Source organism: Folsomia candida, unplaced genomic scaffold (assembly GCF_002217175.1).
Source record: "Folsomia candida strain VU population unplaced genomic scaffold, ASM221717v1 Fcan01_Sc023, whole genome shotgun sequence".
Lineage (NCBI taxonomy): Eukaryota > Metazoa > Arthropoda > Collembola > Entomobryomorpha > Isotomidae > Folsomia > Folsomia candida.
Window position 1 is genome coordinate 1,977,380 of NW_019091215.1, and position 13,088 is coordinate 1,990,467.

Below are 13,088 nucleotides of genomic sequence, written 5' to 3' on the forward strand. Positions count from 1 at the left end.
TCCAGTTCCTTCCCTGGAGGCAATGTTCCCAAAATGGCGGAAACGTTTCCGCGTTGAATGGCGACACTCATTCGCTGGATGAGGAAAGACTTTGCACGACTTTCCCCCGTAGTTGAGGCGATCCTCTGGCTTCGATGTGGTGGAGCCCCTCCTTGGCCCATACCCCCGTAGTTTCCATGGCGACGGGGACGAAGAGAAAACGGTCCTGAAGGAAGGCGTACTTCCGGTTTTTGGCGTTGTGGGCGGTCTCGGCGGCGGCACCCGGCCGTTTTGATGTTGCAAGGAGGTGGGAGGGGGCGAACGTGTCGGCACACGTGAAGTCCCAGACCAATGATCTTCCCCGTGACCAAGGGACCATGGTCAGTCCGTCCGGCTTCTTGCCGTCGGCTCTTGCACAGCCGGGCGGCTCCTTAATGCAGGGAACTTCGGCCGATCTGAGGGCGCGGGCAATGACATCGTTGGCGGCTGCATGTCGAGAGTGGCGGCCCGCACTCTTGCGGCACTTCAGGCCGTGATAGCCTCTGGCGGTGACCTGTTCGCCGCAGGGGCACTTGTGGGGGACGCAGATGTCGCATCCGAGACGTAGTGCGGTGGCGACACGAAAGGCTTCATTGGGTAGGTGGGTTCCGAGTTGGGGGGACGGAAGGGTGTTGAGCCACGCCCCCGTGTGTGGTTGGATGGCGGCGAGGAGGCGGGCCTTGTCCGCTGGTTCCGTTGCCCGTTCGCGGAGTTTTTGAGTGGTGAGGAGTTGAAGGGGGGATTCCCAAGCAGATTGGGACCCCAAAAGAGTTTCTGCGGGTTTCTCCGCCCCGTCCGCCAAAGTAGCCCATTCCCGCTCCGCATCCTCCAAGGTAATGTCGGCGGTGATGACATCTTCCGGGATGAGGGATGACACTAGTTGTGAGGTGCTGTGGCACGACGCGATAAAGCACGGCATCGCCGTGTCCACAGCATGTCTCACTCCTAGGCCTCCCATCTTCACCGGAAGTGAGGACTGGAGCCATGAGTCAGGGGAAAGGTGGCAGTTGAGGGTGTTTTCCAGGGCGACCTTGAGGGTGTCGTCGTAGTCCTGGAGGAGCTCCTTCTTCGTCCAGGATGGCGCGCAACGCATAAAATAGATGAGCCGGGGGGTGGAGATGGATGCCCGCAGGAGGTAAAACGCGGAGTGGGAGGTTAGGTCGCGTAGGCGGGAGGACATGGTGGCGAGGTCCTCCGTCTTCTTCCCCAACACTGACACAATGGCTTCGTCAGTGAGGGGGCTCCCCAGGAGTGTTGCGGTCTCAGGGAGGATTGCTTGAATGCCGGGCGCGGCTCTCTGAAAGGCCGCCCAAAGTTCCGCCTCTTCCAGCGGCGTTGCCCCCATGAACCCCACTTCTCACTTGTTGGTATTGAGGTGGAGTCCCACATCTTCCCCCATCTTCACCACGGTGGCCAATGCCTCCAGGACTTTGGCGGGGCAATCTGCCACCGTGGCGTCGTCCAGGTACCACATGTTGAGCGTGGTGGTAATGGCTTGCAGGATGGGGTGGACGACGAGGGAGAAGAGGGCGGGTCCGAGGGGGTCCCCTTGTTGGCAGCCTCGGAGGGAAGGGATGGGGGTGGTCCCGTAAAATAATGTGGAGGGGACGTGGCACTGGGCGATGAAGGGAAGTACTCGGGGAATTTCTCTTTTATGATGGTGAGGACATCGCGCCTTATTTCGTTGAAGGCGTTCCTAAAGTCCATCTTCAGGAATGCCTGGGGGGTGTGGTGCGTAGCGTTGAAAAAAATTCGCGCAGCGTGCGCCCCCGCTTCTGACCCCCCTTTGACCCCCACTCCCAGTTGATGCGGGGCCAGGTATTCGACGAGGTTGGGGGTGATGCGGTTGGTGACGATCTTCGCCAGTAGTCGCCGCCAAACGTTCCCCACGGCGACTGGTCGGATTCCCCCCGTCTTCTTTAGTAGGGCGGTGAGTGACGCGCCGTAAAAAATGGGGCAGACTTCTTCAGGGACATCCCCCCTGAGCATTAGTCCGAGAAGGGCCTTGGTGGCCTTGATTAGCTCCTCCCCCCCTTGCCCAAGGGTGAGGGAGAGCAGGTCCTTGAGGATTTGGGGCGCATCCCGTCCAACCCTCCGGCCTTTCCTGGGGGAAATGAGGCGATTGCGGCGAGGAGTTGGTCGTCTTCAATGGGGGAAGGGGGATTCATCTTGTTGGGAGGAACCGGGAAATTAGCGGGTTCCGGGTGTGGGGGGTGCTTGAGTAGGAGGGCCGCCAAAGTCTCCTCATTATTGGGGGCAATGACGTCATCCGACGTGAGCAGACGGATGGCTCCCCGCACGTCCCCGTCTGACAACTTGGCCTCCACCTTCTTGGCCCGCTGTTGTTGTTGTTGCTCCGTGGAGATGGGAGGGCGTGGTACCCTGGGCGCTGGTGTGGTGGACTGGCGGTCTTTCCCCCATCTGTGGGCGAGGTCCTTCACCCATTTGGTAAGGTTTACACCCTTGTCGGACTTGCGGGGAACTTGGAGCACGTGGTAAGGGAAGAGGAGCAGCGCGCTGCTCCTCTTCCCAACCTGAACGGGTTGGCCAACCCGTTCATCATTCCCATTGCCCTTTCCCTCGACCCGGAGGTCGAACTTCCAATAATAAGGGGAGGAAAACAGACTGATACGACTGATAAACAATTATCTTAACACTGCTGACATGCAGAAATTCGTAAATCCGCAACATAATCCAGCTCATATCTCCACAGCAAAAAAACAATATCAATCTCGCATCGTTCTATCAAGTTTGGGTTATGCAAAATGCATACAAGACAAACCCGGTTCTCCCAAAGTTACATCTCGTGATATTTTGTGCGTGATACCGTCATCCCCTTAGAGCCATGTATCTGCACAACTTCGTAGGGAAAATATTCCTACCCCACAATTTCCAGCACAACCCACTTCGCATAATCAGATCAATTATTACTCTCTTATAAATATCACAATCACCAAATTGAAGGATAACTTCAACAAGCAACATGATCAAATTAAAATTAAACAACCAGGATACGCCAGTTTCTACACTAGAAAGAAAATGACCCTTCTGTGTAAGAAAGATGACAACTTGTCAACAGCTTATCCACTCCGCAAATTTGCAAACGCTGGATCTTTAAGAAGCAATATCACAACTTCTCAATATCTGACATGTTTATTACCAGTCGCCCCCTCTCCATATCAAGTCCCAATTCAATGACCATCGAATTCGTCATCCCTTCGTCCCCAAATCTTCCTACTACATAATATTTCGGATCAAGAATATACCATACACTCATCGTGGACCCTAAGTTAATCGACCGATATCCTCATCATTACGTCATCAGCAGAATTATAGTTCATTATTAAGTAATAAGACTTCGTGTCCCACTAACACATTAATATCCTGCATGTTCTGGATACCCATTCTATGGAGGCTTGTGGGACCAAGCCAATAAGAACAAGGGGAATGTAAGCGGAGGCAATGTCACAATGTAGGTTAGTGGCAGAGCCCGAAATAGACTTGAGTATGGTGTGATCTTGGGGAAAGATCACACCATAGCCAAGAAGAGATCTCGAGCAAAAGGTTCGAGAGTCAGTCAGTCGGGTTTTAGGAGAGCAAGGTTTAAGTCTTAGGTTAGTTAGTTAGGATAGGTTAAGCCGCAGTTGTAAATAGGTTAGAGAATGAGAATAAAACCCCGAAAGGGGAACGAAAAGAAGAAGTTGTGCATATGTGTAGTTTAGTAATGTTATCCAAACGGTAACATAGGTTTGGCCACAAAGTATTCAGGGAGCAAACACTTTGAGATAGTGGGAACCGAAAATTACCAGAGTCCTGAGCTAAAGAGTGGCTCTGGATACACCACTAGGACAGACGTGTACAGCTTGGGCCTCGTATTTTTGAAATTAGTTCAAAGAAAGATGGATTTTTTAAAGGAATTGCAAACCTGCACAAAATTAAGCAAGCTTTCAAGTTCGAGGGACAGATATTTGTACCTTAAGGATGATCTTGTACAAGACGAATTTGCAGTTTGGGCAAAAATTATTAATAAGATGGTTAACCCTGATCAAACCAAACGGATATCTTGTAATGAACTGGAGGTAGTTTTAAGTAAAATTAGTATTTAAATTTTGGTCATTTATTAATTGTTCATTAGTTGTATTCATTAGTTATAACTCTGTTGTGTCCAAATTTGGAACCATAACCATTAAGTACATTTCAATATTTTGAATATGTGTGCGACGATTGTTAAATCTAAAACATTTCATAACATTGATAATTAGTGTCATTAGGTTTTACTATGTATTACTAATACAGTGTAGAAAGTAATAACCAAGGCAGTAGAATAACATAAGTTTACTCGATTTTTCTCCCTTACACTCTAAAATTGTTACACCGTATTTAAGCTAAACTAATGTTTAATAAACGTCATGTGAATCATATATACCAGCGTTGACAAAATCTCTTACATTTTACCATATGTAAATAAAACCACAAGATTTCACTCAATCGTGCAATGCACGCAAGTGCTAATCCGATTCCAAGTAGCGCAAAATGCATCTCCAGTTGTCCAATTGAAAATGGTTTATCCCATCCAATCCCCATTTTGTCATCGCTACTTTTATATTTTAAAATACCCTTCCGAACAATATATACTCCTGCCTCATCAACAAATTTTTGATATCGCTTAGTCCAATATGAATAAATTCCAGATTCATAAAGTCCGCTTAACAAATTTCCAAGCACGTAGCCTACCCTATCCCTCGATGATACCCAGGTCCATGGAATATCTATCAGATGATAATCATTATTTCTTACTTCCACAAATCTTCCCGTTTCCTTGATCAATCTCGCAAGTGTTCTCAAATTTTCAGAAGTCTGGATAACTACAAATTTTGTAAATATATTTTTACTTTCATAAAGACCTGCAAAAGCCAGGGTAACAACTATTTCACTAAACTCTTCCCCAAATACTTCTGGAATTACATCAATCTGTATCTTTTGATCCAAAAGTTGTGGTACCGTCTTTAATAAATTTTTAAGTCGTTCGTGAAACCAGACATTTCCCGACGTTCCAAACGTATGTAGGTGTCTCAAATGAGTATAATTTAATATCCGGAGTACGTACAAGTTCTACTAGATTATTTGGTAATTTAATTTTAGGATCCGAAATTAACAATAAATAAAGAATTTTCGCATACGAGCACGATAATATTATCCCCATTCCAGACCACATGGCAATAATAAATGAACCAAATCTAACCAGTGTCCTTAATTGGTTTTCCATAATTTCATTCTTCTGCCCCAATACGATGGAAAATATCCAAATTAAAATTGACCACAGCTGGCTGAAATCTTTTTTGAGTGATTTGCACACTATAATCGATAACAGGACACCTCTTAAGAAAAAAGATATCCAAACGTAAATATCGAATGGCTTCGAAAGTTTCATAATTTTAATGAGTTTCGCCTTATTGACAAAGACATAGTAAACTAAACCGTCGTGAGATGCCCCATACGGGAAAATATTAATCGAACCCAAACTCAATTCGTTATCTAAAACATAATGATATGTGCTGCTCAATTCACGGAAATATAATAAGCCCAGCTGCTTCTTGCGAGAATCATAGCTTATTAATGTTACGTTACTCTTTGACAAGAAATGCAGTATTAGACATAGTTTGTTATCTATTGCCTGAAATACGTTGAATCTTGGTTGAAACGCCAATCTCGAATTGCTACAATAGGATTCTGCCAAACTCCGTTTCAATCTAAAGATCTCACTTCCTATTATCACAATATGTACCGCATGACCGATGAACTCATTTTGCAAGTCAAACCGACCAAAGAACTTGTTAGAATTCAATAGTAAAACATGTAATGTTGGAGCTATATTGTATCCTGGGTGACTTAATGCTATGAATGTGTTCGCTTTCAAAATGAACACACTTTGTAAAATATTATTTTGAAAGTGTACTAAAATATCAATCGGCAATATCGCTTCGTCTACATTTATTGTATGGTTAAGTCTATGATTCTGGTGGAAGTCGACAAAGATACGAAACGTAGGCTTTTTTGAGTAACTCGAAAATTTTATGGTATTAATTATCCCCGATAAGTTGAACTGATTCATATCATGGTTATACATTTGCCCAGAACATGAATTGCAAATGCGAATATTTCTTGTTAGTATACGATTAGAAACTAGTGGGAAGGTTAAGTTATTACTAAGGTATGTCCTAAAAGCTGGGAGTTGGAAAGATTGTTCCCAACTGGGTTGAAAAATGTTGCTAAAATTGATAACTTCTAAGCAACAAAATTTACTAAAAATTTTCAGGAGCGCGGTAAAGCTCAACATGTTCGAGCCTCAGATATTTTATAAAACAAAGTCGTTAATAGGTCGACTAAAATAAGCTCGATTGGGTATGTAATTCCTACGAATATCCACTCACGAATAAGTTATGAAATCGTTTTAAAAGCTTGCACGAACGGTCGGCATTGTTTAGATATGCATCTTTTTATAATAATTACGCAAACTGTGCCCCAGCAAGTGAATATTCTATTTAGCTTCCTTAAATAATATGTACGGTATTGATTACTACCTCTGAGCAGAAATAACACCAGGGTTTGTTTCTCATAAATTCGCAGATTTCCCGGTGAATTGTATAGAATTAAACATACTAATGTTGAAATTACCAAGATAAGGAGATGCCCAGAAAAGTTTTATTCGGGATGGTTGAGATATTCAATTGACACAACAAATTATCATTAAGTATTTCAAAATTTGTAAGACTAATTATACAGTAAAATGTGCAGTACTACCTTTATACTTTATAATTACAATATTTCGTAGACATATTTTGCCTACTAAATGGTCGACAATTTTTTAACCAATCCTCCAAATTTAGTTTCTTGTGCAAGCTATCCATTTATATAAACACCCTTTTAATATGTTAGCTTATGTAAGATTTACAGTATGAAGCTTGTGATTTTCCTTATTTCAAAAATTCAAACTTGATTATGTGTTATTTGAGGCAGTAAAACTTAGGATTAGTAATTTTACTAATTTCAATCATTACAAAAAAACATTAAGTGAACCTTAATTTTAAAAAAATATTAAACCAATCCAATTCTAATTTATCTACATATACAAAAATTTAATAGGCTATACAATTCACGAATTTCTAACCTGAATTTTATTCCTTACTTTGAAGCTACAAATTAGTACAAAAAACAAAATTTATTGATACATCTAGCTATCCCAAATACTGAGGCAAAGGACCTAGACCACCATCTTTTCCAAAATAAGCATGTTCTTTCTTAGGCTCACTAATTGGCATTATCTTGGATAGACTTTGAAATCCGCGGGCTGCCTTCGCCTGAATAAAGTTAGTTGATGATTCCGCCAGACTTCTAAAATTGTCCGCACCATCACCATTCTACGTATATAAAGGAAAAAACATGTATTTTACTTTGCCGTCGTTATAAAATTTTAACCAGTAACCGGTACATAAGAAATTTATTACCACACTAAGGCCAAATACTAACAATTCTTTTCGAGCTGAAAACTAATTTACCACAAATGATGACAAAATTACCGGTACATAGTCACCCATGTAAGATATTTTACTACCGGATTATTTTTAGTATAAAAATAATATACCATTTAATTTAAATAATCCACCCAAAAACAATATCGCTACTTAATTATCTTACCCTTTGGAAATAATTCACACTTAATCGACCCCTTACTCCACTTATGTCAAAACCTTTACCAGCAGTAAAATCTTTCCCCTGGTAATGGTTACCTTTCGTTAAGGAAAATGTAGAAACAGCACTATAAATTAAAGAAAACACCAGGTCCCCATAATTGTTAAGATTTCCATAAGATAATTCAAATTAAAAATTTACCACGCCATCACAGCCAAGTGGATTAGACACAGCCGAATTTTGAAAATCATTTCGTCTCAGATTAAATTTTTTGTCTTATTTCCTGCTAATTTATAATTTCGAGTTTCGTTGAATAAATCGGTCGCAGAAGAATTGTGAAGTATTTATACGCTGGTCAGCCGCGTAGCCAGCATTTAACTCTGGGGAGGGCTCAATAAATTATAAATATGAATAGTATTTCATTCCATGTAAAGCATGTGGCGATAAACAAATTCATTTCAGGATAATTATAAATTAAACTTTAATTATTAAAGTCATACATTTTACATTAAATGTATTATAAGAACTTCATAAAAATTAGTACAAAAGTACAATCGGTTACTTTATTTTATGTCAAAAACTAGTTGCACAAATAATCTCTTTGGTTTCACACCAGTCGAATTTAAGATAACATCCGACGCTGCTTAATACTAATAAACTTTTCAATTATGAAATTCACGTCCACTTGGTAATTACGGTGAACATAAAGATCGGCTAAACTTGTTGACCTTTCCTCGCTAATTGTGTTCCGTAGGTAGTTTTTAATCTTCCTAAGGTTTGAGAAAGAACGTTCAGATGAACATGAGGTGACCGGTAATGTGGCCAGAACTTTCAGAAGTAGTTTACATTTGGGAAAAACATTTGATCACATTTTTCAAGTGCTTCAAGCGCATTCTTTGGTTTTTCGCGAATGTCCACTGCATCCCATTGTGTTTGCCACAGCTTAATTTCTGACTTAACCACTTCTTCTCCGTCAGCTAGCTGATCCTGAAGAAACTCATACAACTCACTTCCGAAATTTTTGGAGGTCATGTAGATTGGCACCACGCTTTGTAATTGAGTCAGTATATTTTTATTTTTTCGGAATCTTAAAGTAATAGATTCAACTACACTCTCCAGAAATGGTTCAAAAATTGTCTACCGGTAAAATGTTTCAGCGTCCATTTGGTATCCATTATTTTCCGCATTTTTCTTTGATTTAATTTTGACCCACCTAGGGAGAGCGAATGGGACAGACTGTTTGGCGCATGTGGTCTCAGCAACTTTCCAAATCTCAGAAAATTCTGTTGTCGAATTTAGTTGCATATTAACTAAGGAGGGGAGGCCCTCTATATGCAATTAAGGACCATGGATGCCCTTTGGATATTTGATAGCTCTAGGTGAATGGTGGATAACCCTAGAGTGGTTAGATGCCATGGCCCCATTTGCGCCCGCCACACCCCCTGAAAGATGCAAAAAATGCGAAAAAACGCCTGTTTTCATGTGCTAAAACAGTCGTCAAAAATCCAATTTTGCTCTAAATTTGATAATTTTAGCATATTATTGGTCCTAGATAGTTTCTCTATCATATCCAATAGCAATCTCAACTTTTTTGAAATTTCGTAAATTTTCGAATGATTCCTGAGCAGGGGTATGGCTTGAAAATTCGAAGATTTCAAAAAAGTTGAGATTGCCATTGGATATGATAGAGCAACTATCTAGGACCAATAATATGCTAAAATTATCAAATTTAGAGCAAAATTGGATTTTTGACGACTGTTTTAGCACATGAAAACAGGCGTTTTTTCGCATTTTTTGCATCTTTCAGGGGGTGTGGCGGGCGCAAATGGGGCCATGGCATCTAACCACTCTAGGGTTATCCACCATTCACCTAGAGCTATCAAATATCCAAAGGGCATCCATGGTCCTTAATTGCATATAGAGGGCCTCCCCTCCTAAGAGTAGCAAGATATCTTCCGCCATTTCAAGGCAGGACAATAAATCCAGATCAGGAATCTGAAGCTGTCGGGACAGGGAAATAGTTATGGGGAGGACGTTTTCGATTACGTACATCGATACAGCAAATCGCAGACTTGTGATGCAAATTTACAGCTGATGTGATTTTTTTGAAGTATTGTTATCTCCGTCGCTTTCTAATATTTCCAGAAGGTCCACTATTGCGTCGTAAAGTTCAACAAATCTTAGAACTGACGAATGCCTCTCAACAAATCGGGTTTCACAAAACGAGAGCAGTTTTTTACTCTTGCTGTTTGTCGGGTTTTCTTCAGTAATATTTTTTTAGCCCGAGTCAGGGCTTATGGAACCGTCATGTCCGTCTGTCCGTCCGTCTGTCCGAGCGATAACTCTCTTTAAACTTATCCTATCGACTTGAAATTTTCACCATATGCATATTGGCCGAAGTTAGGAATCGAGTTCGAAGATGAGCCAAATCGGTCCACTGGTTGGCCGGTGGGGGTCAAATGGGTGGTGGGGGTCTTATACACCAAAATCTCAAAATTGTCACAGACAGCTGAAATTTGGTACAGAGGTTGGTAATGGTTTCTAATGAAAGAATACGAAGTTAAATTGGGAAATTTTTCATCTAGAGGGACCCTGTAGGGTGACCCATACCGATTTTGAGAAGTCATCCAATCGAGATGAAATTTGGCATGGAGGTAGTTAATGACTCTCAATGGATGAATATGAAGTGAATTTGGAAAAATATTATTTCTGGGGGATCCTGTAGGGTGACCCATACCGATTTATCAAAATTGTCCATTTAAGCTGAAATTTGGTACAGAAGTTGTTAATGGGTTCTAATGATAGAATATGAAGTGAAATTAGAAAAAAAAATTTGGAGGGACCATATGTGGTGACCCATACCGATTTTTGAAAATAATCCGATCGAGATAAAATTTTGCATGAAGGTGAATAATGGCTTCTAATCAAAGAATGTTAACTGAAATTTGTAAACTTTTCAAAATCCAAGATCTTTAATAGGATAATCCATACCGGTTATTATCATTTAATAATTCAGTTAAAACTTGGTATGGTTGTTGTCAATGGTATGTGTAAACTAGAAATATGCATTCTATAAGACAAATTTAATGCAAGATAACCATATTTGCCGATGAAGTACTGTACAAACCCTGACTCGGGCTATATGAAGTCTGCACTGTAGGTTTTTAGAGCTGAGATTCGTTTCGGGGAAGCACGAACGAATTTTATTACCTCTTTGAGTGATTGGAACGTGTTTCGTATGTCCGAAATCTTGCAGGCATCGGTAAGGGCAAGATTTAAACTGTGGCTATTACAATGTACGTATAACGCCTTGGGGCTAATTAATTCTTTCGTCTTAGCTTGCACTTCTTTGACGCTTCCTTTCATTGCACTACATCCGTCGTACCCTTGCCCATGCAAATTCATCGTATGGATCCCTAGCCTTTGTAACTAGCTTTTAATCTTGACGGCGATTGCCTCCCCAGTACCTGATTCTACTGGTGAAAAACCGAGGAAGTATTTTTTGATGATATGGCGATTCTCGTAACAGGTCACATATCTAGCACATAACGACATCTGCTGGATTCCGGCCACGTCCGTAGTCTCATCTGCGATTACGCTGGAACATTTTGCAGAATTAATTTCGTTTACTATTCTGCCTTGAATCTGGAGGCTTAATAAATTAAAAATTTCGTTCTGAATATCTGGGCTCAAATAGGCCACATTTTGTGGTGATGTCTCAATGTGATTTCTCAGATTTTCATCTCCGCTTTCAATGCGCATGCGCAAAAGGGCATGAAAATTTCCATCATTTTCTTCGGGTTGTTCGAGCGATAGATTTCCGCTGTCCTTGTGCCTTCTCAGGGCCAAACCTTGTCTGCCGCAAAGTAGAAGAGTCTTAATTATTGGCTCCAAAATCAATTTTCCTCGCTGTAATTCTTGTTCAGCAGCGTTGTTGAGACTTGCTGTAATTGGAAATGTCTTCCCCTTTTGAATTTCTAAGAAATTTGCGGCAGCTGACAAACTTGCAACGTGATAATCAAGTTTTTCATGCTTCCTAAAGTTTTTCAATGCGTTTTTCCATTTTCGGTACGGATCAGCTACAAGTTTCCCAAGAACTTGACCACCAGTTGCACCTGAGCTTGACTTGTTTGCGAACAGAAAACAGTATCGACAAAATACGCCGTCAAGTTGTCCAGAGTAAGAGAGCCAAGAGAATTGTTGCAGCCAGCACAATTGGAATTACCTATTTCCACCTACTTCCACAGGGAACGCAAATGAGGAACATTGCAATATCTTTATCAAGCACTAACGACCAATTAACAGAACCTTGTAGCCTAAAACATATCTATGTACACCCAACAAATAACCAGATTGGATTAGTTCCAACATAAAAATATTTAAGTATTTTCAATTGACAAATACTTAATTTAGCAATAAATTACCTTCACAGGAAATTTGCAAACTTCTTTTGTTTTGCCGACCGTGTATTCCTAAGTAAATAACAAGTTTTGTCGCATTTCCATTGTTTACACTAATTATATAGCTAGCTTAAATAATAAAATTAGTCTGTGTACCATTCAAGTATAAAAGGATGGACGGAGAAGGATGAAAATTTAAGTCGTTCTGCGGATAACCGAGCAAATTTCAAAGCAAGAAAGAAACGGATTTCAGAAAAAAAATTGCACATAACAGTCATATTCAATTATACTATTTAGCATGAATTAAACACATTTCAGTGTGAAATTTAAAAATCTGCTATTAATTTTTACAGAACGTAAACCTTACCATGACACGGACACCGGGGTCAGTTGGCATAGCGCCGTGGTTGTGATGTGCATCTTTTGGTTTGCAACAATCACATGGGTGCAAGGAAATGCTTGCTACGCACAAACTAATCTGTACACGGCTTGTCAGGCTGCGCAGGGCGTTCCAATATTTGACGGCTTAATGAAATACGAAATTATGCCGGGACACTACCTCACATCACCCCAGCTGTGTTGCGATATTCAAGGATATGCCGGCAGTGACGGTTTTTTTAAACCTCTGGGATGCTACTCTGGCAACGAGTCGATCACCGGACTTGTTTCGTGGACAAGCACATACGGATGGTTTCCAAGAATAAGATGTCAGTAGGTCGTTACTGGACGGAATTTGTCCTGGACGACAAACATGAGTACATTGTGATAATATGTCAAAACGTAGATAAATCAAAACAACAACAACACTTCCCAACATAAGCTATAAAGGTCTCATGTCTGTCCCTTACTAACTATGCCTGTACCCTCTACACAAATGTAATAAAAAACTTATTCAACGATGAGCAAAGTTTGCTATAACGCAACGAATGATTGCAATATGTCCACAGTATTCTTGAGTAAGCTTTCATTATGTTTATTTAT

The 13,088-nt window shown here is 41.2% G+C and overlaps 1 protein-coding gene across 1 annotated transcript; it reads right to left on the reverse strand.

Annotated features, from left to right (window-relative positions):
- Positions 1-11,136: 11,136 nt before the first annotated feature.
- On the reverse strand, positions 11,137-12,527 carry LOC118438551 (zinc finger MYM-type protein 1-like). The gene is made up of 2 exons (XM_035859008.1): positions 12,475-12,527; positions 11,137-11,827 (listed from the first exon to the last, which is right to left on the reverse strand). Exons 1-2 carry the CDS (start codon positions 12,525-12,527, stop codon positions 11,137-11,139), a joined length of 744 nt encoding a protein of 247 aa, XP_035714901.1.
- Positions 12,528-13,088: the final 561 nt, after the last annotated feature.